At 42.5% G+C, this 27902-nt stretch overlaps 2 protein-coding genes across 3 annotated transcripts in view; one reads left to right on the top strand and one right to left on the bottom strand.

The window, feature by feature from the left end:
* The first annotated feature begins 643 nt into the window (after positions 1-643).
* The window catches only part of LOC105696091 (putative oxidoreductase GLYR1 homolog), a 46727-nt gene continuing 19468 nt past the window's right edge, over positions 644-27902 (top strand). Inside the window, exons 1-7 of the mRNA XM_012418271.2 lie at positions 644-706; positions 801-837; positions 2180-2268; positions 2350-2476; positions 2708-2809; positions 2958-3149; positions 6948-7121. Of these exons, the coding sequence (XP_012273694.1) occupies positions 672-706; positions 801-837; positions 2180-2268; positions 2350-2476; positions 2708-2809; positions 2958-3149; positions 6948-7121 (756 nt within the window). The 5' untranslated portion in view covers positions 644-671. The remainder of the gene's footprint in view (positions 707-800; positions 838-2179; positions 2269-2349; positions 2477-2707; positions 2810-2957; positions 3150-6947; positions 7122-27902) is intronic.
* On the bottom strand, positions 17016-22004 carry LOC105696090 (leucine-rich repeat and immunoglobulin-like domain-containing nogo receptor-interacting protein 3). 2 transcript variants are annotated; one of them, XM_012418270.2, is made up of 4 exons: positions 19508-22004; positions 18955-19237; positions 18140-18344; positions 17907-18077 (listed from the first exon to the last, which is right to left on the bottom strand). In XM_012418270.2, exons 1-4 carry the CDS (start codon positions 21283-21285, stop codon positions 18055-18057), a joined length of 2289 nt encoding a protein of 762 aa, XP_012273693.1. In that variant the 5' UTR covers positions 21286-22004; the 3' UTR covers positions 17907-18054. The 2 variants fall into 2 exon arrangements, with proteins under 2 accessions (XP_012273692.1, XP_012273693.1); XM_012418269.2 differs by having other exon boundaries at positions 17016-18344; positions 19508-21992.

Below are 27902 nucleotides of genomic sequence, written 5' to 3'. Positions count from 1 at the left end.
GACCCTGCCCGTGAGCAATCTCCCAACTCATCTCTGTTTACGATTACTCCTTAATTCCATAATGAAAAATTGAAACAAAAGTATATCTCCGAGTTTATAGTAATATATTCTGAGACTTTGTTAAGCATTTCTTTATATGTTTGCATTTTACCGCTGATCGACAAAATTCACAAAGGTACCAAGCGGGAATATTTCGTCGTTTATATTTGATATCTAATTTATTCAATTTTGTCCTAATCTATAACTAGTTTGAGAGTCAGTTTTATTATTTCAACGTATTGAAAACAGTTTATACATCAAATTTACCGCTCGTAAATACAGACTTATAATTGATCATCTGTTTGAATTACAGGTGCAGCAGACATTAAATTCCCTAAACTGTAGTCTCGAAGTGGTGGCCCATTACCGGAAGCGTTATCTAGGGATTGTATATTAATTTTTTCATAATTGAAAATAGTATAACTAAATGATATCGTTAAACCATAAAATCTGTGAATATAACATAAATATTCTAAGAAGACCAATATGAATACTTATTGCACAAAAATGGTCGCTGGTTTGACTCACGTCGTTACGGAGGTTGATTTGGACTCCATAGTCATACACAAACGACGCTCCGTTCGTCAGTCAGTTGCTTGCCGATCGTGAGCGAGGTTGGATGCGCGGTCGTGATGTCTGAAATATTCAAACTTGGTGATTTGGTATGGTGTGTATCAGATGTGCTTTAAGTATATAGTTTTATTTCTAAAGAACAGTCAAAAATGTAGCAGCCATTAATCACTATGTATTCTGGATTTTAGGGCCAAGATGAAGGGATTTTCGCCGTGGCCAGGCCGAGTAAGTACAAGCACTCGCTAACGGTCTACTTTAACTACACTGTGCTATCGTTCGCGCTAGATTATCCGTTGGTCGATTTAGTGGAATTTCGCTCTTTTCGAGACCATTGAATTTCTTGCTTGAGAAACACTGTATTTATACTAACACGTATCCAGCCGGTCCCAGTCACACGTATCACGTTCTCCCGCCACACCCGTTCACCGCGTTCAAATTGGCGCGCAACCATTGAAAATATAACCTAAATTTGGTGTTTCATTTATTTCCCATATTATCGACAAACACGTTCAAATAGGCGCGCAACCATTGAAAATATAACCTAAATTTGGTATTTCATTTATTTCCCATATTATCAATAAACGCTTTTATCCCGTATGAAAATTAGAATCGACTCGTTCGTAATAATATAGATCTCATTTCTTCTAATATCTACACATTCATGATTACTGCACAGGCTTAATTCTTATTTCTACCAAACAATTGAATTGTAAACTCTTTTTATTTTTTTTTAATATATCTTTACTTGGTTTAGTGAGTTAAAACATTGATGTACAAATTGATCTAAGGCTTCCAAAGGTATAACACTAATATTAATTTGTTTATTTGGCAAGTTAATTGCGTACAAAGAATGCAGTCTTTCTGAAATTTCATATTGTTTTCACATAGAACTACTTATTTTATTCAATATAAAGATTTATGAATGTTTCAATGATATTGAATTGCTATAATATCCATCTGTTTCAGTAAACAGCAAAAGGCCTGGTATATCAATTATATTTTTCAGTGGTTTGCTGGAGCCTACTTTATTTTCATTTCCTGTTTAACATTTTAAGTATTTTTTTAATAAATTTTGAAGTCATCAGTAATTCTTTATCATTAAAGATCAAAATTAATATTATTTAGTTAAATGCAGCAGAAACCAAGCACCTTCATTTTTCATATACAGTCAGCTTTTAAAAAGATTATATTGTTATTAACACTACACATTTTATTATTTTTTTTTTTACATATGTACTTTCAAACTTATCTTTGTAAAGGAACATTTCATATTCTGAGCCCAATCTATGTAAGTTTTTAGTTTGAGGTATTTTTTTTTAAATCAAGCAGTATTAAAATAAAAATATAGTTATAGTAAAATGTGATGTTTTATTAATATTTTTTTGTGTAACCAAGAATATCTTGATTTGAGAAACTGGAAAATAAATTTAAAAAAAACAGGTATCCTGTCAATACTGGCTGTAAATTATTATTTAGTTAAAATTTTGGTTCTTAAGTGTTACCCTTAAGGAGCATTATGCTTTACAAGTGTAACTAGTAATATATAATGTTATGATGATATTCGAAGGTCTCCAATCCTTCCAAGGACTTGAAGAAGCCATCAAATACTAAGAAGGGTCCAGTTCAGTGTATATTCTTCTTTGGAACAAATAACTAGTGAGATTTTACATTTTCTAATTCGACACAAATTATGTTGCTATAATTGAAAGAACTAAGAAAAGAAATAATTTATTATAGCGCATGGATAGAAGAGACCAACATTAAACCGTATCATGAATTTAAGGATACTCTAGTAAAATCTAACAAATCAGGTGGATTCAAAGATGCCATTGAAGCGATAGAAGATTTCATCGCTAAAGGCCAGGTAAATATGCAATTTCACGTAACTTATAGGCTTCTACACAAAATTGTTTGACTTCACATTTTAAGTACTTTATAACGTGATTTTTACTTTATTTCTTATAAATTACAAAATGTAGACAATGTTTAATTTTCTGATATTTTATTAAATAATAATGCTCCAAACATTTTATTAATTTTGTCACCTTATTAATTTATGAAATACTTTTAATGTATAAATGTTTATACGTTTCAGGTATTTGAAGATGGTCTGGACCCTGATTCACTTTTTGACAGACTTAAAGAGGATAGCATCATAGTAGAAAAGAAGACTCCTAAAACTCCGAGGCCACGCAAAGTTAGTATTGTACATATTTTCTTTTCTCCCTAAATCTTTATTGCTTTAATTTTCATAATTAATTATTAAGAACTATGATTGAGTTTGCATATTTATTTTTGAAAATCTCAAATTGTACATGTAAAGTAAAAAGACAATATTGCCAAAGGATACTCCAAAAGCGAAGAGGCTTGACAGTAGTGGAGGTGGAGATGCTCGTCGACCAGCAAAGAAGCAAAGACGAGAATCCAGTACTAGTAATGGTAATCGTGTTGGAAGCATTAGTCCGGCACTAAATAATTCAACTCCAAGAAAATCAGGGACATCACTTCTGGACAGACCTGCAAACATTATCCGGCCTGTAAGTACATCTACATTAAACACTTGGGTTATACAGTGCAGACTGTTGCATCATTAAAAAATTGCAACTATTAAACAGAACTGATAAGAAGAAATTATATAAAGTCTCAGTATTCATCAACTTTTTGGTGGTAATGCAATTTCATTGTACTGTAAAAGTTCGAAAGCTATAAGAATTACGTTGGGCAAATCTGACTTTTAATTTAATCTACATATTGCCTTGTCTATTTTCAACTTGTTAGAATATTTAGTTTATTATCGTTACTCAGGTTTATATGAGTTGGTATGCCACAGTGTGGTAATGAATTAAATAATTTAACAAACATATATTGAATGGGTATATAAGATTAAAACGTGCAAGTTTTTGATAAAGTAGAACAGGTGTTAAAGTATTCCTTCATTAAAATAGTATTAAATTCTAACATTATTATTTTTACTTGAATTACATATATATATGCATATTTTTGTATTACATATAAACCTCATTAAAAGAAGTAATAATTTTTTATAACTCATATTGCATTTTGTGTCATATTTATCACCAATGTCAGATGTGGCATTCCAACTGCATTACACACTACAGTTCTCTCGTCTACTTCTTGATCTACCCCTTTATTTTGTTTATATTAGTCGAATTCATACTGAAAAATCCAAGCAATGTAAGAGTGTATGAATAACAGTGCTATTAAATGGTATTTCCAGTTGCATTTCTCGAAAATGTTTGTATTAATTTCATTATTCGTTTTTCAATTTAAATTTTATATTGCCATATATGATGAATCTGCTTGCAGTATTTCATTTTGGATAATTGTTTGCCATTTATTGGCAAAATTAATAAGAATAAACAAGAATAATACAAAAAATTGAACAAATCTCCAATGAGCATTCAACTTCTTTGTAAAATCGCATGCAAGCTATATACCATATGTCGAATGCACTAATTTGTTGATACCATTTACAATTGAGTACATAAAAATTTATATTACATTAATTTCAATAATAAATACTTCAATGTTTTTGGATGTGATATACATATCGGTTGTATTTTAATAAATACTGATAGCTTAGTGAATACTGGAGAGAGGTTAAGAGGTACTTAAAAGATGTAATTTAGTAACACCTTTGTGATAATATTTCAAAAAACTGAGACCACCTGATTTACATCACCTTACCTTGTAACATAGCTGGCATATTGACCAGTCAAGTATTAATGTAGCGATAATAGACAGTAATGCACTGTCATTGCATCAAAGGTAAACTTAATCAAATAGCAAGAATTTTTTAACATTTTTATATGTTCTATTAGTTTATAAACATGTCTTATATAAAATTGTCATGTTCTGAAAATTCTGTGGTTTCGCAATTTTCGTGTTATTCTTAACGGAAAGTATATAATTCTGCAGTGTGACACATTGTTATCCAGATTTTATCTTTTCAAGATTGTCATGCAGAAAATCTTATTCTTATTTACGACTTTAATATAATTGCTTTTTATTGTCATTTAATTTAATAACAGTCAATTTTGTATTTTAATCAAAAGTCGTTTCAACACGGGCGTCACACTGTTTTCATTTTATATACTCCTCATTTATTCTTACATTAGAAGTTGATCTGCATAACCATTCGGACTTTTAAACACATCTAATTTTAAGAAATATTAAAAATTGTGAAAATACACATTTAATTCATAGAGGCAGTACAAGTATTGGTATGTAACTTTTACGTTAAACGATCAAAATCTAGAATTCGAATGGGAGTTAATTTTGTAGACATCATTTTTGACCCATTTACAAGAACAAAAACCGCGGAAGGTCAAAGAAAGGTACAAAGGTCTGCCTGATGTGGCGGAATCAAAGAAAACCGTCGCGGAAAATATTTTTTTATTGATACTTCATATTCTGTGTAATAATATTTTTGAATGTCTGCGGATACATTCTTTTATGTTCAGAAAAAAATATTGGATAGAGTTCAAACATTTGGATTAATACGTGATTAAAATATTCGGGATCGAACCCACACGGATTGGATAATGTGTTTTACATTTGAAAAATTGTATGCAAAATCTTTTTTTTTTTTTTTCCAGAACTAACTATGTTGTCTATTCTCTAACATTTCGATCGTAGATCCTATTTTCACTTTATGTTTAACCCGTATTAATTTAAAGCGAGATATTTTTTATTTTATTTTAATTTTTTTGTTTTAACTATGCAGTTCTGAACATAAGCTTTGCGTTTGAATAATACATTGCCGTTCGCTTAAGTAGTGGGAAAATTTCTATTCCTATTGCAGATGTGAACTACCAAACGCGTACAAATCTGTTCTACGTGTCGTGTTATAAACTGGTGCCTGAAACAAGGTCACAAAATGTATGAATAAATGTGTCAGGAACATCTAAAATTCATTGACATATTTAAAATAACATTATGCAATAGTCTTGTTAGGAATTCCACAGAATTTTAATTTATATGTGGTATTTAGATACAAGTGTTTGTTAAATCGCTGCCAAAAATGAAACATGCTAATACTTGATTATGGAGTAAGGATCAATCAAAAATATATTTTATTAAAAATTGCAGTTGAAAAATTTAAATTGGACGAAAAGCGAGTTTTAGCTTTCCTTGGAAAGGTGTCTTTTGAAAATTTTTATTGCAGAAGAGAATAGATCAATTCCACTTAATTTATCTTCTATGTCGATTCCCCAAATATATTTTTTTCTCTGTACACCTTCAGTCCTTTTTTTTTTTTTATTATGGGCACTCATGTCCATTATTTCAACTACTGTATATTTCAGATTTTACTTGTAACTTCTAAAACGCGTTGTATCTGTTAATACATGTTTATCACATACCCGATATATTATAATAATTCACGAAGGAAATTGATTTTATGACTCAAACGGGTAAATACTTTTAGGACTACTTTTTTTGTCCAATTTACATTTTTATATATTATAAAGGTATACCATTTGGATGTTGTAACTTTACAGCATGATTTGGTAGAACAGTTTGTAACTTTCATGAGAGGTCAATTTTAAGGTAGCAATGATGTGTACTGTCATAAATATGTTGTTTAATTCAATAACTTCACGGAGCTGTAACACATAATTGCTTGCAAATTCATTTATCCATAGAACCGTGTTTAATTAAAATAATGCGCTTTCTTAGTTTTTATCATTTTGGTCTAAGATTTTCAACTAGTTGTCATGAGGTCATTATATCAAGTTTCTTGAAAGATTTGAAGCGCACACCATTAATATGCTTTGCACTTGATATGTGGGTATCTTCAATATGCTTCTCAGATGTTTAAAATAATCTTTGAATATATTTAAGGATGCAACAGAACACCCAACATTTTCATAAAAATGTATTATTTTATATAATTCGACTTGCATTTTCTTTTATTGTGTGAATGCAATTTCCTTAATTTTTTTATTGGTATTTTTAGAAATGTTGCTCAACATACACCTTTCATATATCAAGAGTGATGTTTACCATATCAATATGAACATACAAAATTCATTTTGTGAGACTAACTAGATAATGTAATTAAACCTGGACTTCCCGGTAAACTCAGTTCGGCATTTGGCGGATTGAATTCGAATTATGTTTGATTATTTATTTGTTAAATTGCATAAACTGATTTATAATGTAATTAATCAAGTTTTTAAAGTAAACTACTCTCGCATATTGCTGGGCACAAATGTGCGGAAGCTAATATATTCATTTTTAATATTTTGTTGATTAATTTATACTTTATGAGGATCCATCATTAACTTCTGTTGTATTGCATTATGTGGCAGGTGACACCTCCACTAGATGTAGAGACACTTTCCCAGACGCTAAAGGAGAAGAACATCCTGCCGTCGACTTTGAAATTCGGATTCCTCGGGCTAGGCATCATGGGAAGTGGTATCGTAAAAAACCTCATCAATAGCGGCCACAGCGTGATCGTCTGGAACAGGACGCAAGAAAAGGTATGTACTATCGCTAAGGTATCTCCTTTTTTTTTTTTGTATTCTTCATAATTCGTATGTATATATACGCGTCTCACGAGGTGTTGTCGTATCTCTGTATCAACCCTCGTGTCTTCCATACTAATAGATATGGTGTCATGATGGTGTATAGCCGAAGAAATTTTCAAATTACTAGCATATTTACACAACTCTTTATTCTTGTTATAGAGTGTCATTAATTATTAATGTTATGTGGGATCATAACAAAAAGGTGTATTTTATCGAACACGTGAAATGCAATTAATAATATTCTCAATTTCGAAAGTTATCTATATGATGTTTATCCGTTTGTCAGAGGTACTTCGATCAATCATTTGCAATTCAATTTCGGTGCGATGACAGAAAAGTAAACTGTAATATTAATTGGAGGAAACAGATATGTAGCTGCATCAAAGTGTTTAGACTTCTGCATTTACGAATGTGCACAGTTGATATGCAGTTCGTCTATTTTAATTTTCTCTCATTTTCTGAAAGGAAGTGGACAATCCCGATAGACAGATGAAAATGTGTATGCCACCGGTCGTATTTCCATTTTTCTGAAATTCAAGTATTAGGTTTCGTAGCCTTTGAAAGAGTTTTAGTCAACTTAGTGGTCAAGCGGTACGGCAAGATGCCGTAATGGTTACGCTGTGAATTGAAAACAAACCCACTTGACATTGACATAATTGTATATTTCGACCACTAACTTTCATATCCAAAATGATCTATATTATCCGTTACAATGTGTACAGGACATAAAATAAGCCACAACGATAATCGAAACAATAACGATGACTTCTTCGCGAAAGAAACATATCGTATGATGGTTACAATGCGTGGTGCAATACTTACATGCCAAATAAATACTGGTACCTTGACTCCACAGTTATACGCTGCACAAAATGAAGTAATTAAAATCAGTCGCGCAAGTTTACATGCCTGAGAGTACGTACCTTTGTACCTTGGATACCGTGATTACAGTTGACTTAACAGTATCCGGGACACGTCATTGTACAACTTAATACAGCAAAATTTTTGCTGTTAGTATTTTATTTTTTTTACTTTTGTATCTTTAAACAAATATTCGTTTTGCGGATATTGTAGATGTTTCTATTTCATATTTTTTTATTTTTCAATGAGCGTTTTCAACCAATTCTGTCGCGACAATGTATAGTAAAAGGGATCTAAAGCACGTTGTCGTTCCGTTATTTGCAACTTTTGCGAACAAAAGCCGTGATTTCTTACGTCCCCCGTGTAGTTACCTCTATTATCGAAATTAATTCTTCCGATGCACGTAACACCGATTACGATCTGTAATATCCTTTAATAATGATCCTAAACGTTCTTAAACATACATTTGCATTTTTATGGGCGGTCACAAATGTGCAAAATTGGATAAGCGTCCCTAAACATCAAATTGAAAAATGAATTGTTATGTTCGGATATTTTCTCGATAGCAAAAAATTAATATCACCTCTGATCTCATGTTATTCAATGCATTGCCAATTGCATACGACCCAACTGTCGTCAAATTGAAAAATGAAATGTTACGCTCGGATATTTTCTCGATAGCAAAAAATTAACATCAACTCTGATCTCATGTTATTCAATGCATTGCCAATTGCATACCACCCAACTGTCGTCAAATTGAAAAATGAAATGTTACGCTCGGATATTTTCTCGATAGCAAAAAATTAATATCAACTCTGATCTCATGTTATTCAATGCATTGCCAATTGAATACCACCCAACTGTCGTGCTTTCGGTATTATCGAACTGGCTCTTTCAACATACAAGTGCTTTTATTCTATATGGCCGATCTTATAAACATAAGAACTATTCACCACATATACGTGATAAACCGTTTATAACAAACGGGCGTACTTATCTGACCTCTCATGAATGGGATGAAATTAACTCTGACCGCGATTGCAATCTGTAATATCCTTTAATAACGATCTTAAACGTTCTTAAACATACATTTGCATTTTCATACGCGGTCACAAATGCGCAAAATTGGATAAGCGTCCCTAAACATCAAATTGAAAAATGAAATGTTACGCTCGGATATTTTCTCGATACTAAAAAATTAATATCAACTCTGATCTCATGTTATTCAATGCATTGCCAATTGCATACTACCCAACTGTCGTGCTTTCGGTATTATCGAACTGGCTCTTTCAACATACAAGTGCTTTTATTTTATATGGCCGATCTTATAAACATAAAAACTGTCTACCACATATACATGATAAACCATTTATAACAAACGGGCGTACTTATCTGACCTCTCGTGAATGGGATGAAATTAACTCTGACCCTGAATGGAAGAATTATAAGACGCGTCGGGACCGTGTTAAATTATAGAGGACACTGGAGGAACGTACTTCCTTGGCGTTTTTGCGCTCTTTATTTTAACGGACCAACAAATGTACAATTATCAATGCTTATCGGCTACTGACCAACGAAAACGTCAAAAAGGCAAGTCTCGTGGTTTCTTGTCGCGGCGTTGTCATCGATAGGGCCCTGCTCTTTCCTTTCGTGCGCACGCCGAGCGGGGCACACGCGCGAGTGCGCGCGGCGAACACGCGTTGGACTTGGGAGCGTGCAGCGTGACCCCGGGCATGCGCACGCGACTCTGCCTATTTTCCCCGGGCGGATCTAATAATCCGACATCCGGTGCCGACATCGAGCATCCATCAACGCGATATGCGCGATATGTCTGGCCCTCTCGTTCTCCGCTCTACCGAGGAACTTGCTGTGCGCAAAGGGTCGCAACTCGAAGCAGTGGGCGAGACGCGTTCGAGTCCCGACCTATTCGGCTAATTGAGTTTCCGCGAGCGTAATCTTCAACTAACGCGTATGCAGGACGTAACTGAGATGGGTGAGCAGAAGATAAGTGACCAGGACGGAAGAATGTCCGCATAATTGGGCCCGAGAGATTTTCCGTTTCGAGATATAAACCTCCGTCTCTTTGGCACGTGGTTTCGTAAGAATACCAGATTGAGAGTATGGCTGGAGAGAGATCCTTTTTTATTGTAAACTCGAGCCGATGTCATTGGCTGTCCAAGGTGTTAAAAAATTCCTAAAATAATTCACGCGAAGCGATGGAACATGATCCTGGGGTATCGAGGGTACTGCACTACAGGACGGAAAATGTCGCGAAGGGAGCCTTGAGTTAGACTTTTAAAAATGCTTCCGGTAGGAGTATAAAGTATAATTGTGCCTACTGATATTCTTCAATTGTTATGGGAAGAGTGCGCGATGAAAGTATTTGGAATTTTTTTTGGCATATTCCGTCGCCAAGAGGGGAAGTGTTTATATCTCGGAAAGAAGCTTTCCTCGGGTACCGTGTTCGTACGATTTCCTTTATCCTTAAGAGTAAATCGCGCCTTTTAAGTGTGGCCACCTATGTCGGCTGCTCGCCGTAGATCGGACATCTCGCAACTAATTTGACTAAAATCCATAACCCCTTTAAACTACTAGAGCCACCACGTGGCAAGACGCTGGTCTAATATAGACTCGAGGCTCCAAATGGAGACAGCGGCGATCTTCGAGAAGGAGGTCGACATTTTTATATTGTTTTCAAGCGTTTCGACTCTTATGGCGATGCGAAATCCACTTATTCGCACCTACAACTGGATGTTAATAAATCTACGTCTTCTGTGCAATTCTTTGTTTCTCGTTCGAAGGATGCACGCGTTTGCACGGTTGCAGAAAAGACTCGTAAAAAAGCACCCAGGATAACTGTCGCGTTAGGTTGCAGCTTAATCGTATGAGCAGGGGAACACTTATAATTGATCGGATTGATCGTATACGTGGACAATGATCGTTGAACCATGTCGACACTCTACCCCAATTAAGCAACTTTATTCTTTGCCCCCGTTCCCCTTGATGAAATCAATGACAAGACTTTTAATTCTGAATTTAATCGTTGCGTTTCGCCTAGCAGAATTTTCAGTGCCAAATTGACCGTGGAAACCTGTAAAGTATTCCTTTATGTATGAAAAACGTCGTCCAAAACTAATGGAGGTAAAACAATGCCCGTTAATCGAGTAAAAATTATATTAACAACCTTGCGTGGTCGGTTTCTTTTTTTGTACCAATTTATTGGCAACTCTTAAGTGATAAACAAACTAGTCGAAAATTGACATTTAGCACCAGACGACGGTGCTTGGATCATGCGTACTAACTAAAAGTAGAGATCCACAGAGTTCAAGTCGTCATGCCGTGTAATACCACCGTCATACAGGCCCTTCTCTCGACGCTTTTTTAGACGGCCACATTGCTCGACCGTTCATCCCCTGTGTACTTTCCTGGGTGGGTAGTTTCTCTGATTTTCATTTGTTACGGAAGTGGAAACATTCGTCGATGCCGCTTTTGCCCGAGGGAATCGCTTAACACATTCGCGACCGCTGACGTGAATTCACGTCTATTCAATTTCCATTCCTGGTTGCCGCCGACGTGAATTCACGTCATTTTAAAATCTATTCCTGATTGCCGCCGACGTGAATCACGTCCTGCTTAGTTGGCTCACTAATTGTTAGCCGGCGGGGCGCAGAAATTTTATCATTTTTATCCTTCCTTCAACGATACAAGTTGCCGGCAACCAGTTTATGAATTTCATTACTTTTCGCCGGTACTCGGTATTTGGAACGGGAAAAAATTTGCCGGTCGCGAAAATGTGGTAAGCAAGGAGGTCGCTAGCCGGCGGTACTTAAACGATCGTCTATTGAATAATGCATTCGGTTATAACCCACCTGAAAGTAATCCCAAAAGGTTCACCCGAGTAAAGCTGTGCGGAATTAGCACGTGACGTTTTCTCGCGTGGACGTCTATTGCATCCGATTATCGATACATGGTCCGGACATGGGAGGGATTTAATTTTCAGAATCATTCCGCGTACTTTAAAAGTGAAATGAAATTCAAGCCGACGCAATGAAGGGCTAATTTCGTTAATTAGGAAGGGCGAAGGAGCGACTCTCGAGAGCAGAGTCGTGCCTAGCAGGGGTGCAAAAAGGTACCCTCGCCCTTGAGCAGCCGCAAACTTATCGTTATACATGAAATGTTGATTAACACAAATAACGATGATAATTTCTTTGGTGGTCATTCACTTTTTTGACATACGGAATTCAATGGGATTAATTTTATGTCATCGTTGTAACGCTTCTCGTATACAAGAATAAACCATCTATGTCTGTACGGACACGGAAGTAAACGCTGCATATATAGCTCTTAATTAATTAACATTAAATTAATAAAGGAGGCGATATTGTTTTTGCACCTGAGCAGTCAACCACCCAAGAACGGCCCTGCTCGAGAGTCCTGTCGCCTACGAGCCGCGCGAAATGCCGGTTAATCGGCGAGACCTTCCCGCCACTCCACTATCCCAAAGCCCCCCGGGGAAGATCTCGGAAAAACGGGGAGTATAAAAAATATAATATAGGGGGAGATTCGGGGAGCCTCGTGAGAATTCTAAGTTCCGTTCTTAGCGGACCCGTGGCGCAGGATTTCGGGCCCGGCCCGGGTCCCGCGCTTCCGGCCCCGATTGATTGGGTCCTATGCCTTAACACTATTTCTACCAAAGGTAATAAAAGACTCCTTTTAAAATTTTAACTTGAAATTATGTTCAATGCTTAATAATTTTTTCTCAATTAATGTTTCCAGTTTTCGTATAATAATTGTTGAATTTATTTGGCGGTATCATTTTCCTCCAGCTCGTCAAAACCTTTTGGTCGAAATAGGTGTACACGAAATCGTGGTAGAAATAGTGTTAGACCCGGTGTTCCTAGATTCACCTAGTGGAGCATCCGCGAAGGGCGCGACAACCGATGAGGGGAAGGAGTGGAGTCGCATCAGAAACGTGAAATATAAGGAACTGTGTGTATGGGGTTGCGCGATTGACGATTCGCGCGCTAGCTCGACTCGTCCTTAAGGTGATGTGAGAGTGGCGTGTGATTTCAATTCTTTTCAAATTTTTTTATAGGTATTTTAAGAGTAATTTATAAAAAGCGAAATTTCGCGAGTTTCAGGACCTACCTTAGGGTCTCCATATTCACGTTTTAAGGTATGAAACGATTTGAGACACCCAGTTCGGAGAAAAGTTTTATGAACGATTGAGCTTTCGGGTGCCGCTTTCACATCCCCTTAAGGTGATGTGAAAGTGGCGTCGAAGAGGTTTTGTTAATAATACTTTTCTCCCAACTCGATTTACCGAATAGCTTGAAACTTTTCAACGTGAATAGGGAGACTATAAGGAAGGTCCTGAAACTCATAAAATTTCCATTCTTTTCAAATTTGTTTATAGATATTTTAAAAATAGTTTATAAGAAATGAAATTTCCCGAGTTTTAGGACCTACCTTAGGGTCTCCATATTCACGTTTTAAGGTATGAAACGATTTGAGACACCCAGTTCGGAGAAAAGTTTCATGAACGATTGAGCTTTCGGGTGCCACTTTCACATCCCCTTAAGGTGATGTGAAAGTGGCGTCGAAGAGGTTTTGTTTATAATACTTTTCTCCCAACTCGATTTATCGAATAGCTTGAAACTTTACAACGTGAATAGGAAGACTATACGGAAGGGTCTGAAACTAATGAAATTTCAATTCTTTTCAAATTTGTTTATAGATATTTTAAAAATAGTTTATAAGAAATGAAATTTCCCGAGTTTTAGGACCTACCTTAGGGTCTCCATATTCACGTTTTAAGGTATGAAACGATTTGAGACACCCAGTTCGGAGAAAAGTTTCATGAACAATTGAGCTTTCGGGTGCCACTTTCACATCCCCTTAACGTCCGTTCGCGCGCCGAACGAAACGCCCCGGTGTTTTCTCGGGGAGACGGGAATCCTAGTTATCGTCGAGATCGTCACGAAGTCGCGCCAAGAAGGGGCACGATTCGTGCCTCGCGTTATTGCACGATATCGCAACGAAAGTAGAGGAAAGCCTTGCATCTGTGTTTGCGCGCGAGATACACGTAAGGACGCGGATCCCACGTGGTATCGGCTAACGCCGATTAGCGTTACGATAAAACGTTACTTATTGCGTCTCGTACGATATGACTAGAGCGATATACGTGAACCGTGTGTCCCGAAGTTCGACCAATATGTATGCACGTCGGGATGATTCCTCGTGAGGACTTCGGATTAGATGTGGGATTGAAATTTTTCCACGGATGACGGGTTCGCGTGCCACATAGAAAATGATTATGTAATCAAGAGCCGCTTGATACGAAAGAGCCCAGAGCGTCCAATCGGTTCTCGGTCGATCGGTTGACCACCTGACGGAAATTTCACGGATGTCTCATTAATTTCATCATCGGATGGATTTTCTTCAGATTTATTTGCCCTCGTCCGATCCGGCTCCGGTTTGCACGGGGACGGACGGGATTTCTCCCATTTGGATATGGTACCGTCGATGGAAAATGCGTATGTGTGCATGTCCGACCCCTGTATAAACCGGAGACGGATCGGACGCGGGTAAATGGAACTTTAACTCCTTCGCTTACAATATCGTGTGAGAGACGTGAGATGTCAATCGGGACAAACGTGAACAAAACGTGTGAGAGACGTGGTATATCAATCGGGCCAAACGTGAACAAAACGTATGAGGGACGTGGGATGTCAATCGGGCCAAACATGAACAAAAGGTGAGAAACGTGGGATATCAATCGGGCCGAACACGAACAAAACGTGTGAGAGACGTGGGATGTTAATCGGACCAATCCTGAACAAAACGTGTGAGAGACGTGGGATATCAATCGGGCCAAACGTGAACAAAACGTGTGAGAGACGTGGGATGTCAATCGGGTCAAACGCGAACAAAACGTGTGAGGGACGTGGGATGTCAATCGGGCCAAACGTGAACAAAAAAACGTGTGGGAGACGTAGGATGTCAATCGGGCCAAACGTGAACAAAACGTGTGAGAGACGTGGTATATTAATCGGGCCAAACGTGAACAAAACGTGTGAAAGACGTGGGATGTCAATCGGGTCAAACGTGAACAAGACGTGTGAGAGACGTAGGATATTAATCGGGCCAAACGTGAAAAAAAAACGTGTGGGAGACGTGAGATGTCAATCGGACTAATCGTGAACAAAACGTGTGAGAGACGTGGTATATTAATCGGGCCAAACGTGAACAAAACGTGTGAGACTTTGAACGTTCAGCCAAACCGTAAAATGGCCCGATGTATGACCGACATTTTTCTTGTTTCTGGCAAGCGCTATTGGAATTTAAAACCTAAGGCAAGGGGATAACGTTTGTTAGGCTTGTTGAGCATGTACTCAGGACTTGTTTACACGTTTTGGCTCACCACGGACGGTATTTATGTCATACAAAACGATCATCCATTTATGACATTTGTCCTCGAGCGATCGGCCCGAGCTGCAGCTTCCTCGTTTTTTTTTTTTTTTTTTAACGAGGTTATTCGAGGCTTTTTATTATCAAAGCTCTCAGTTGCGCATTCGTTTCCCCGATTCCAGCCGAGGTCCAATTTTTGCATGTTTTTAATCTTTCACGAGGAATCGCGCCGGACGTGCTTGCCCATCGACTCTGGTAAACCACGGTACAACGGCATACTCTATTGCATGCCGCGTCAAGTAACCGTAGATAATTTCAATAACTACTATTTGCATTGATAATACAAGTTTACGGTGGACCGGTGCCGCCGCTACCTGGCGTAATTTTCTGAGCAACTTTCTCCCGCATTTTTTATTTATTTTTTTCCCCTCTCGAAACACGCGTTGTTAAGGCTGGTTACCTTAGGTTCCACCTCGAACGCGCGAGCTTCGTTCGATAATGTACTGGTTAAATAACCCCGACGTTCTCGAGACTAAAGACGGTCAAAGTGATCATACACGTGTATATATTCGTACAGTAGGTATTAACACTCGTAACGATTATCACTAATAGTAATTGGTACAATGTAGCCACAGTTACTAAGTAGTAATTAGAATCCGTAGCCGTTGATTCCCGTACGTATGGGGAGCGTGTTTTACCACAGACACAGGGCATTTCCCCTTCGTACGCGCCGTGTACGTGTCCATACCCGCGGAAAGAGAAAACGCAGTTCCGTCAGCCGCGAACGGACTCCTCGACAAGCCTATCTTGGACAGGTTCTCCCACCCACGTCGACAGAGTTTATCTTAGAAGCCAACACCCAGCCACGAGGAAGACAATAGCCCCGAAATAGCAGGACCTCGTGGAGAGGTACTCGATACTCGGACCCCAATGAATCCCGCGTCATCGAGGACTCTGCCGAGGATCCTTGTCCCCAAAGTAATCGAACCAGGTCCGATCGACGCCCTCTTAGTCGATCGGACGTTCGCCTTGTAGACGCAAACCGATCACGGGGTCTTCTACGATAGGATCACGGTTGCGCGTTCGTTGACCGAGATCCCTGATTTTCTCAGGATAGAATCTTTCCAGCTCGCCAGAGTTGGCAGTTGGATCAGCTTGAAACCCGGTTCCGTCAATCGCTCCAAAGACTTGCGTCTACAAGGCGAACGTCCGATCGACGCCCTCTTAGTCGATCGGACGTTCGCCTTGTAGACGCAAACCGATCACGGGGTCTTCTACGATAGGATCACGGTTGCGCGTTCGCTGACCGAGATCCCTGATTTTCTCAGGATAGAATCTTTCCAGCTCGCCAGAGTTGGCAGTTGGATCAGCTTGAAACCCGGTTCCGTCAATCGCTCCAAAGACGCCTCCAAGATCGACCGACCGGAGCCCATCCGAAATACCGTCGGTCGAAAAGGCCGGCACAAAATGATACTTTCCCGCACGACTCGAACGTCGTTCGACATTATCTTTCCCCGTTTCTAGTATCCTCGGTGGAGTTTTGCGCGTCGAGATACGGTTCAAACTTCTCTCTGCTTCAGGGGGTAAATGAAATATATTTGTATCCCTTGGAACAAGTTGGGTACTACAGTGACAAGTTCAGGTCGGAGGCCAACGTCGACTCGTCAGGGGTGCCCGGGACGACGTTCGATCTCCCGGGACGATTCAGAGGACCCTGGGAGGTCGAGGCTCCATCGCGTGATCGAAATCGACAAGGGGTCTGGTCGAGGACGACGATTCGCGATATTGGATTCGATGACGCCCTCGTGCGCGCGTTGTTTATATATATAGAGAGAGAGTTAGAGAGATAGAGTGAGAGATAGAAAGAGTCAAAAAGATAGAACCGGTAGGAATCATCGACCTCGTTGAAATTGACAGCTAGGCATTGCGAATACGTTGTTAAGGACGACGCCGAGCGATTCACCGCCTCGGCTCCGTGATACTCGTATAAAGGCGGACAGGTTGCAAGGTCGCCAAGGCTCGCGCGAGGGAAGGGTCCTTGGAAGCTGTCCGCATTATTTTTTTTTTCCCCCCCTCATCCCTTCGAGTCCACGTCGTTATACCCCTGCGATCACCTTCACTTGGTCCGACTCTCCTCCTGGCATTCCGGGGGATGCGCGCACTTCGTCCCACGGTTCATTCAGGTACTCTTCCTCGAAGGCGGCGTCTCTTGCCGGGCCGACCGATCCTCGGGACGTCTCGAGGCGTCCACGGTTCCGTCGATTCGCCGAGTTAGAGCTTGGTCTCGTTCGGTAGATCCGGCATGCTCGTGCACGGTGCCAAGAGACGGAAGCCCTCCGGGTATTCCCGGCGCTCCTTGGCGAGGATCTCGGCGCTGCCCCCGCGAAAGGCCGCTCTGCCTGGGGAGCCCTCCTCTAGGGTCACGCTGCCGAATTGGTCGACGAATTCGCGAATCGGGGGGATCAAGATCGGCGGGTGCAGGGGCACGGGCGGTGGCCTGGTCTCGATGAAATTTATGTGGACGCCCTCCAAAATGCCGACTCCGCAAGGGCTCGACGAGGACAGCTCCGTCGGCGTGTAGTACTCGCTGTTCACGTCGTCCATGCTGACCCCGTTAACCAGGTCGTTGATCTTCGCCTTAAAGTAAGTGTCCAAGCCATCGGTGTCCTTCGGGTCAAATACGATCGAGTCGCTCTTACCGCAGGATCCGCTCCGGCAGTTGTCGAGGTAGAGGTTCGGCAGGTTCTCCAGGACTTTGTTCAGCGTCTGTTGCTGGTACTTGTAGCTCTCCCGCAGACGTAGCACCTGGTGGGCGCTGAACTTCCGTATCTTGTTGCGCTGGAAGACGTAATTCTCGCGTACCCAGTTCAACTGGCCCGTCGAATAGTCTCGTACTCTCTTCACCTAGAGGCAAACGCAACGGAGACGAGGTGTCAGTTTGGCGACACTCGCGCGAACGCTCTCGTGTCGTTAACAGGAGTCGTTCCCGCGAAAACACGGGATTTCCATCCCAATACAGCGAGACGGGAAGGGGTACATCGAATTCCACTAACCTCGTTTCATTCTCTCGTCCCGTATAGCGAGATAACATACAAAGGTACGAGGGCTCGGTGTTCGCGTTTGTAACCGTGGACCGAAGAATGGGGAGAAAACTTGCAAAAGGTAACGAACAGACAACGAACCGCTGGGGATCTCCATTTAATAAAAAACGGCCGTTAGTGACGTTCGTCAATTAAATTAAATATTATTCAAACGGACCCTCGAGCTCTCATAGATGCTCAGCGAGGTTAACGAGACGTTTCATTTCGCGTAAAGCATCTATCCATTATCACCTGGCGAACAAACGACTACATACAACCGGAGCAAGAACTGGAAACACTTTTTGTAATTACTTTCGTCACAGGAGACGGAACCCTGCGGTTGCGAACATTTGAGACTCGCTTAATTGACGCTTTTCGGTATAGGTGGAACCGACGTCATTTCGGGATTGAAGTTCAGGGAACGTCCGCATTACCTGATCATAGTACTGGTCCCGGAGCGAGGTCAGATGGCTCGTCCCGTAATCCCGAATGTCGCGAATGTGCCTCATCTGACCCTCGTAGCTGTCCCGGATCCACTCCACCTGCTGGGCGCAGTTGTCCTTTATCCGATGCACCTGTTGGGTGTAATTTTCTCGGAGCCTCTCGAGCTGTTGGCTCTTGTACTGTTCGATGTTGTCCAACATCTGGTAGATCTGCTTGGCTCGGGGGGTCGCGCCGACTCGCCTGCAGCACGAGCACCAGCGGACGCATCCGCATCTGAAAGAACGACCAAGTGGAATCAACGAATTGCCCGACCGTCCTACTAGAACGTTCGAAAGGCTGGCTCGAGCGCGATCAGAAGTAGAGCATCCACCGAGGGAACGGGACCCCGACATCGGCGAAGGTTCGCGAATAACTTCGGAGGCCACGGGGACAATTCGAGGAGGCTCAAAGCCACGAAGCCAGGGGACGTCGACCGTTTCGGTCGAGAATCGACGACGACCCCTAGGTCGCCGCGATCCACCTGAGGGACAGGCGCGTTCTCACCTGACGATGAGATACCGGAGGAACTGGACGAAGAGCGTGATCAAGAGGAACCCGACCGCGCTGGCGGCCCCCACGGCGATGCTCAGGATCTTGATCCGGTAGTACGTCACGGGGTCCATGTGGAGAGTGACATAGCTGGAAAGGTTAGCGATGGGATTGATGGCGAAACACTCGTATACCCCGACGTCCTGCCTGAGTAGATGGGCGATGTAGAGCGAGCCGTTCTCCAGGAGCCGGATGCGGCCGTCTTCCGGGAGCGGGCGGAGGTCGCCCTCCTCGTGGACGACGGGGTGCCGGACGAAGACGTCGGGAAAGGAGGGGTCCGGGTTCCAGTGGAATATCCGCAGGGTCGGAGTGACCCAGGTCACAGAGGGCGCCGGGTTGCCGGAGAACTCGCACTCGAGGAGGACCGGGCTCAGGATGACCCGGCGGACGATCGAACCGGCCCTGACGAGGCTCGGCGGGGTGCAGTTCAGGTAGCGCAGCGTGTAGAGCATGTCGACGGCGTCGGCGAGGTCGGCGCCGCATCGGAGGCCGCTGTCGAAGGCGGTGGCGCGCACGTGGTCCTCGGCCCACTTGACGAACCAGAACATGCGGCAGTCGCAGGCCCAAGGGTTGCCGGCCAGGTGGAGCTCGACGAGCGGCAGGCGCGCCAGGCTGGCCGGCAGGAAGGCCAGGTCGTTGTCGCGGAGGTCGATCTTCCGCAGGGCCGGCGTGTGGGCCAGGGCCCGCGTGGAGATCTCCCGGAGCGGGCCGTCCGTCACGACGAGCTCCTCGAGGCGGTCGAGGCCGGCGAGGTCACCGTTGCGGACGACCTCGAGGCCGGTGGCGCCGAGGTCGAGGGCGCGCAGCCGCTCGACGGGCCGCCAGAGGTCCCTGGGGATGGCCGAGATCCGCGTGCGCCGCAGGCTGAGTCGCTCGAGGTTCCGCAGGCCCGCGAACGCGACGTTCGAGAGGTTCGCGACCGGGTTGCCGGAGAGGTCGAGGACCTCGAGGGCGGCCAGATCGGCGAAGAGGCCGCGCGGCAGGACGTCGATCTCGTTGTCGCGCAGCTCGAGGACGCGGAGCCGGCCGAGGCCCGAGAACACGTGGGACGGCAGCTTGGTCAGCCGGTTGACCGAGAGCCGCAGCTCGACCAGGTTACGGTTCGGCTTGAAGCTGTGGTCCGGCAGGGAGACCAGCAGATTCTCCCTGAGGTCGAGGACCCGGAGCGCCCGCGCCGGGGCGAACACCTGATAGGGCACCACCGTGAGTCGGTTCCTCGCGAGGCGGATCTCCTCCAGGCTCTCCAGGCCCAGGAAGGCGCTCTGCCGGAGGCTGGCGAGCCGGTTACCGGTCAGGTTCAGGCACTCGAGAGAGCGCAGGGGCTCGAGCAGGCCGACCGGCAGCGCGGCCACGCGGTTGTCACCTAGGTCGAGGCGACGCAGGAGCGGCGTCGAGGAGAACACCCCGGCCTCGAGCACCTCCACGCCGCTGCGGGTCCACGAGAGGTTCCTCAGCTCGGCGAGCCCGTCGAGCGCGCCGATCGGCACCGTCGCCGCCCGGACGCCCTTCAGGACGACTTCCCTCGCCGCGCCCGGCAGCCGGACGCCCAGGAAGCTCCGGCCCGCGCAGGAGACGGCCCTTCCGTCGGCCGAACACTCGCACTCCCGCGGGAGCGGGCACTCGCCCGCCGCCAGGAGGCTGGGATCCCCGGCAGAGGAGCAGGCGGCGGCGGCTAGCAGCGCCAGGACCACCGCGAGGCCTCGCGGCCCCATCCCTCGTACCTGCGACGTCATTCTCGATTCCGCTGCGGCACGACCGACCTCCCATATCCTCTCCCTGGGGCCGGTCCTCGTGGCCGAACCGCCGCCCCGACTGCCTCTCGACCTCCTCTCGACCCGCCCGGCGCCGCTACATTCTCCTCCCGCGCCGAGGCGCTCGTCGATCGCCGTCTCACCACGTGGTGGTCCGCAACGACCTCTTCCCCTCCTCCGCTCCTTCTCCTCCCAGGAAGTGGGGTTAGGTCGGCGTTACCCGCTGCGATCTCCGAGGAACGTTACGCTGGCGGCGTTTCGGCCGTCCGGTGGCATACTGCCGTCCGGTCGCTCTCCCCCTCTCGCTCGCCCCGTCCGCCGTTCCGCCTCCGACGTCGTAATCCAAAAACGCGAGTTCTCTCGCGGTCGCGATGGCCGCGCGAAGGGAGCCCCGACCGCGGAGCCCGCTCTCTTTCCCTCTTTCCCCCTCTGCTCCGGGAGCACCGTTGCGCCGGTTCCTCGCCGTGTCACGTGACACGCGCGCGCATCGTGGCCACCTGGCTCAACCGACGAACATCTACCGTCTAGTCGAGGCAAAAACTGACTGGCGACGGCGCCACTCCGCGGCCTCCCTCGTGGCTCCCGGTCTGCCGAGCGGCAACGCCGCGCTCGGTTCCCTCCGAGGGATTGGCAACGCGCAGACGCGAGACCACTGCCTCTGCCCGGCGACCCGACCGCGACCGACCGAGCCAACGTGCTTCCTTCCCCTCCGCGCCGCGCGCGCGGAGGGGAGGGAGAGAGAAGAGCGCGCCGAATCCGGCACAAAGGAGAGTCCCGGTGCGGCCTTAGAGGGAGTTATCCCGGGTCCCCGACGAGGCGCGGCGACGTCCTGCGGACTGCGTTTGCGCCTCGCTCGGGACTCCATGGTTTCATTGAGAGCCGCGATATATTGTATCGCGATTGCCAATGCGACTAACGACACGGGACGGATGGTCAAGATTAATCCTAACGTTGGGTTTCATTTGTGCCCATAATTATGAAAGTAGTCCAAGTCATATATTTTTTGTTTCGAAATTACATTGAATTAATTTTGTTTGAAATAATATGGCGTAAAATAACTGATAAGCTCATTTTTTTTTTTATTTTGACTTAGACCACTTTCATAATTATGGGCACATTTAAGAGCCTATCGTAACTAATCGCACGGTCTCTATTGTTAACGGGTAAAATTTTAATTGTTTTAAAAATCATTTTCGAGCCGACGAACGCGAAGCAACGTCCCCGAACCATAAATTCCTTTTCTTTCTCGTTTCGTTGCATCGCTTTAATCGTCCGTTCGACGATCTTTGAGTACGTGAAAAAGTCGTTTTTGGGTTCAAAACTGAATGACGGTTCGCGCGAGGGGATTCGGTTGATTTCCGTGTTTCAGAAATATTTGTCTCTTCGCGTCTTATAAGTCGAAAGGATTTATGCGCTCGTTTTGACGCCAGGAGGCGGAAAGTTAAGAGAGAGGAAAACCTCAGAATTTCCTGGAAATAAGGAACATTTCATTAATCATAATTGAAATTCAGGATTTAACTCGTGAAATTGCCGATCCTCGCATATATGCGGAAATAAATCATTATTACGCGTTAAGCCGCGTGAAAAACGAACCGATGTTGAGGTTGAATCTTATCATTTAATGTTTTCATTGGTGTATACGCTATAGTATAACTAGACATTGAAACGCATATTAATTGTTATCCTTCGTCGATATTTTGATTTCCTTTGTTTGGTACAGGGAATGAAATGAAACGTTACCAATCCGTTGATCTCTGAAACTGAAATAATTATTGCCTCTGCTTCGAGATCGACTTCATTAACAACGCTGAAAGTCGGCTTTAAAATCGCATTTTAAAATGCTTACGTTTCGGTAAAAATGGGAACATTTTAAAGCGTTCCAGATACATCTTAGTCAATAATTAAAAATTGAATAAAGACGATACGCGCAGAGATACGAAAAATCACAGACCGGAGAAATTCTATTTTTAACCTGTTAACTGCTTACGACGGGTATACACGTCGATAACCCGTAACGTTGCAGTAAATTCCGCAGTTAACGGGTTAAGTAGGTTCAATTACTAGTCGAGGCTCTCATTTGAAAATCGTCTCTTCTTCCGATGCAAAATATTTTGAATCGGATATTACACGTATAAAACTTGACACCGCGACTACGTTTTTAACTTCCTGGGCAATTTTTTCTTAACTGGAAATTTACATTTCCGGCGACAGTATGTTGTGCTCGTTCCTTTCATGTCTTGAACCAAATGGAAGAAATTGCGATTCAAGTGTGCGGGCGTATGGACGCACAAGTTTTGCGCAAACGGTGCCAAGAGTTAAATAGATTCAATTACTAGTCGAGGCTCACATTTGAAAATCATCAGTTCTTCCGATGCAAAATATTTTGATTCTGATATTAAACGTACAAAACTTGACACCTCGACTACGTTTTGAACTTCCTGGGCAATTTTCTCCGACCTGGAAATTTACATTTCCGGCGATAGTACATTGTGCTCGTGTTCCTTTCATGTTTAAATCGATGAGATTGCGATTAAAGTGTGCGGATGTATGGACACACAAATTTTGCGCAAACGGTGCCAAGAGTTAAATAGGTTCAATTACTAGTCGAGGCTCTCATTTGAAAATCGTCTCTTCTTCCGATGCAAAATATTTTGAATCGGATATTACACGTATAAAACTTGACACCGCGACTACGTTTTTAACTTCCTGGGCAATTTTTTCTTAACTGGAAATTTACATTTCCGGCGACAGTATGTTGTGCTCGTTCCTTTCGTGTCTTGAACCAAATCAAAGAGATTGCGATTAAATTGCGGGTGTATGGACGCACAAGTTTTGCGCAACCGGTGCCAAGAGTTAAATAGATTCAATTACTAGTCGAGACTTTCATTTGAAAATCGGCTCTTCTTCCTATGCAAAATACTTTTGCATCGGATAATAAACGTATAAAACTTGACATTGCTACTATGTTATAAACATCCTGAGCAATTTTTTCTTAACTGGAAATTTACATTTCCGGCGATAGGGTGTTGTGCTCGTTCCTTTCGAGTCTTGAACCAAATCGAAGAGATTGCGATTAAATTGCGGATGTATGGACGCACAAGTTTTGCGCAAACGGTGCCAAGACTACGGGTCGATGAAAATTCTGGGAACATTCAAGATAACTAAACGCTGCGAAGACTAAATATTCCAGACACGCCTGGTTTACTTCGTATCCCCAGCTTCCGTGATTTGGAGCGAGAGATCATTGAAGCTCCCTCTCGTTCCGAGATAACGATCGTTTACATCACAGAAATGACAAGCACAATGACAAGTCTAAGACCCGGTTAAGTCTGCCGCTTTTGCGTCATCATATATTGACATTGAAAGTAGATTTTAAATCCGTTAATTAATACACTGAGCTCCAGAAATTTGAAAATTCTTTACGAGGATGAGAAAAAAACAATTAATGTTATCCGATTCCTATAACGAGAGTTCTTACGAATTCGATACCTTCCTCGCTTCCCCGCGTGTATGTGCGTATTTGGCGCTATACTCCCAGATTTCATGATCCATGAAACTCCAAATATGTTAAGTGAAAATATTAAAATTAATTTTAGGCTGTTGCACCTGTAGGTTTATAAAACCTAGGTAAATGCGCAACACGGCTACAGCGAGATATTTGAAATAAAGTGCAGTGGAATCAATTGAAAAATACCCAAGACTAATTAATTGACTTGTTCAGAACGTATACATACGGCCTAAAATTAATTTTAATATTTTCATTTCAAATATTTTAACAACATTATCACAAGGTATTAGACATATTATCCCAAATGATTCCCCTCTGTTTGAAATTACTCGGAATCATAATGCGTATTAACGACACCGTCCAGATTCAAACTAATCCTTGCTGACCTCGAAAATAGTCAAAAGCTTTGTCTCTCTTTTACGAATTACTTGGCAAATGTCAAGTACCGCGTGTGCCCCTGTTAACAACAATTACCGCTTGACATTGTCCCACGTACCGTGACGTTCGGACGTCTAAATTTACTAGCTGGCAAAAACTGGACTAAACTGTTTCATTTACAAATATTTAAATAAGTATACATACGTCATTACTGACGAAATAAAAATGTTCCACAATTGCTCGTTCCTGCGATTACTCCGAGCCCGTTCGCGTTCGATTATTCACGATAAATTGCACGATTCCTCCTCGGAAAAACATTGAGAGCTGGCAATTCGTTGAAACTTTGCGCATTCTTGTTCGAAAAAAGAGGCAAAGAATTCGGGCGTTTTTCCAAGCATGTAGGCTATTTTAAACATTCCGAAATTCTTCGAGTCCTGCGAGTTGGCCGTGACACTTGGCCACATTGACCAGGGACGAGTTTCCAAACGGCAGCATCCGTTTCGGACCATTTACCTTGGCTGATGTTGAGTTGTGTCGTCCCCATTGTAAGTAACAAATGTCCTTTGACACACCTGCAGCGTACTTCCGAAACCTTGAAAAAGTGAACATGCCCCCCTTCTCCAACCTCTCCCGGCCACCCTGCATATATTGTACTAAAGGTATACATATAAGGTATGAAAATTGTTTAATCAATTATACAATAAAACAAAACAGAACTGATGACATTTTGAATACAGGTAACCCCCCTATAACACGGTAGTTAGGTTCCTAGAAAATGCCATATTAGGTGAAACCGTGTTATATGAGACTAAGAGCCAGGACAAAAAGGGGAGATTACGTTCTGAAAACCTATTAAAAACCCTTTTTTTCAATTCCATATAAGCAACTTAATTTTGATTAAGAATGTAAATGTTTGTATAGCATAAAACGAAGAAAAAACAAGAAATATTATTTTCATGTAAAGGCACTATAGTTTATTATTCCTTCCCGCCATTATTTTAAGGTAATTTAGTTTTTAAATATTTTAAACAAAAACCATGTTATCCAGTGCTGTAGGAGTACAGGGTTGTACGAAGGTTTTCGCAATTTTCTTATCGTGTTAGAGCGAAACAGTGTTATAGGGTGCAGTGCTATACGAGGGTTCCCGCAATTTATCTTAAGGGGTTACACCACTTTGACGCACCCAAAAATTACGGTTTCTTCAAGAATTTTTTTTTAAGAGTTAAAACGTTTTTTCCAAATTAAAGTACAGTAAGGTATTATACTACTATTAAACTCGCTCACTGCGAAAATCGGTGATAGTGCGGTGGGCAGGTGTATAGGTGTAAACGCGATTTTCTTAAAACTGCATTTTAAAAATCGGTGGGCACTCTAGCTCCGCCAATTTTCAATCGATCGTTTTGATTCTTTTTTTATTTTATTCGTGATATGTTTATCTAGCGAAATACGTATGGTTTTTTCAATGTATTGATATTCGCATTTTTTATGCAACATTAATTAACGAAATTTAGGGCAAAATGCGTATCTTTTCTTTCAAATCGATGCCATTTTGTGAAAAATGCATATTTTTGGAAACGGCTACGTATTTCGCTAGCTTTTAGGCTACAGAAACTAATTATTTTTCGTTTATTGTTCTAACTTAAACCTGGACTGAGTTATCGTGCCCACCACACGATCATCGATTTTCGCAGCGCTCCGGTAAATCGCCTTTCAAGCCGCCATTATTGTAAATAAAAAAAATACAAAAAAAGTATTTTGTTGTTTAATAGTAGTATAATACCTTACTGTACTTTAATTTGGATAAAAACGTTTTAATTCTTAAAAAAAAAATTCTTGAAAAACCGTCATTTTTGGGTGGGTCAAAGTGGTGCAACCCCTTAACGTGTTAGAGCGAAACCGTGTTGTAGGAGGGCTACCTGTACTTCCGAAGTAACTGTAATACTGGAAAGTGTGATTTGTAAGGCTTCTACAAATAATAAATCATCGCAATTCGTATTCATTCGGTGCATGCATCGTTAGCTTCCTCGTCACATACATGTGAGTCGACAAAGATGCCTTTTTCCTCTCAGGATTCGCAATGCATTGTTAGCAGTTGGCCTCGATCCTAATGTTCTCAGTCCTTCGGAGTTCCTAGTCCCGGCAGTATCAAACACAACCGTAAAGACAATTCTGGTTTTCCTAGGTCTTAAACATCGCTTTTAATCTCTAACACCTTTGACAGTAGCTCTTTGTCACTTCCGAATGCAACACCGGCCCTTGGCATCGGCACCAAAGGATCCGACAGAGGCTTCCTTGACTATATCTAGGAATTTCATTCCTCTTAACATAAGTAGCAGATCAGATATATGTAAGACACTTTCTGACAAAATGGCGAACGGAGTAGATGGAGCTTTGCTCGGATAGGATTCTGAAAAGCGTCTTTTCATTGATCCGTTTATCGGCTCGCGTTCAAAGAAACGGAATTTTCGAGACAACCCTAGTAGCACAAAATATTTCTCTGATATTTTCTATATACTTAACAAATATCGTACATTGTGTAAATATTTAACAGAAATTTGAAATATTTGTGAAACTTACTTTAGAATGTTATTTTTATAATATGACGATCAGACTTTCATTTGAAAATCGGCTCTTCTTCCTATGCAAAATACTTTTGCATCGGATAATAAACGTATAAAACTTGACATTGCTACTATGTTATAANATTGAATTT

This window comes from Orussus abietinus, unplaced genomic scaffold, assembly GCF_000612105.2.
Source record: "Orussus abietinus isolate OABI.00-Male unplaced genomic scaffold, Oabi_2.0 scaffold219, whole genome shotgun sequence".
Lineage (NCBI taxonomy): Eukaryota > Metazoa > Arthropoda > Insecta > Hymenoptera > Orussidae > Orussus > Orussus abietinus.
Note: the sequence above shows the minus strand (reverse complement) of the source record. Positions and strands in the feature narration are given on the sequence as shown.

Bases quoted from the DNA above. Each gene is read 5' to 3' on its own strand.
- LOC105696090 (XM_012418269.2), bottom strand. From the start codon at position 21,285: ATGACGTCGCAGGTACGAGGGATGGGGCCGCGAGGCCTCGCGGTGGTC. The intron at 19,238-19,507 runs GTGAGAACGCGC...TCGTTCTTTCAG, and splicing joins CTCCGGTATCTCATCGTCAG to ATGCGGATGCGTCCGCTGGT. The intron at 18,345-18,954 runs GTAATGCGGACG...GTTTGCCTCTAG, and splicing joins GGGACCAGTACTATGATCAG to GTGAAGAGAGTACGAGACTA.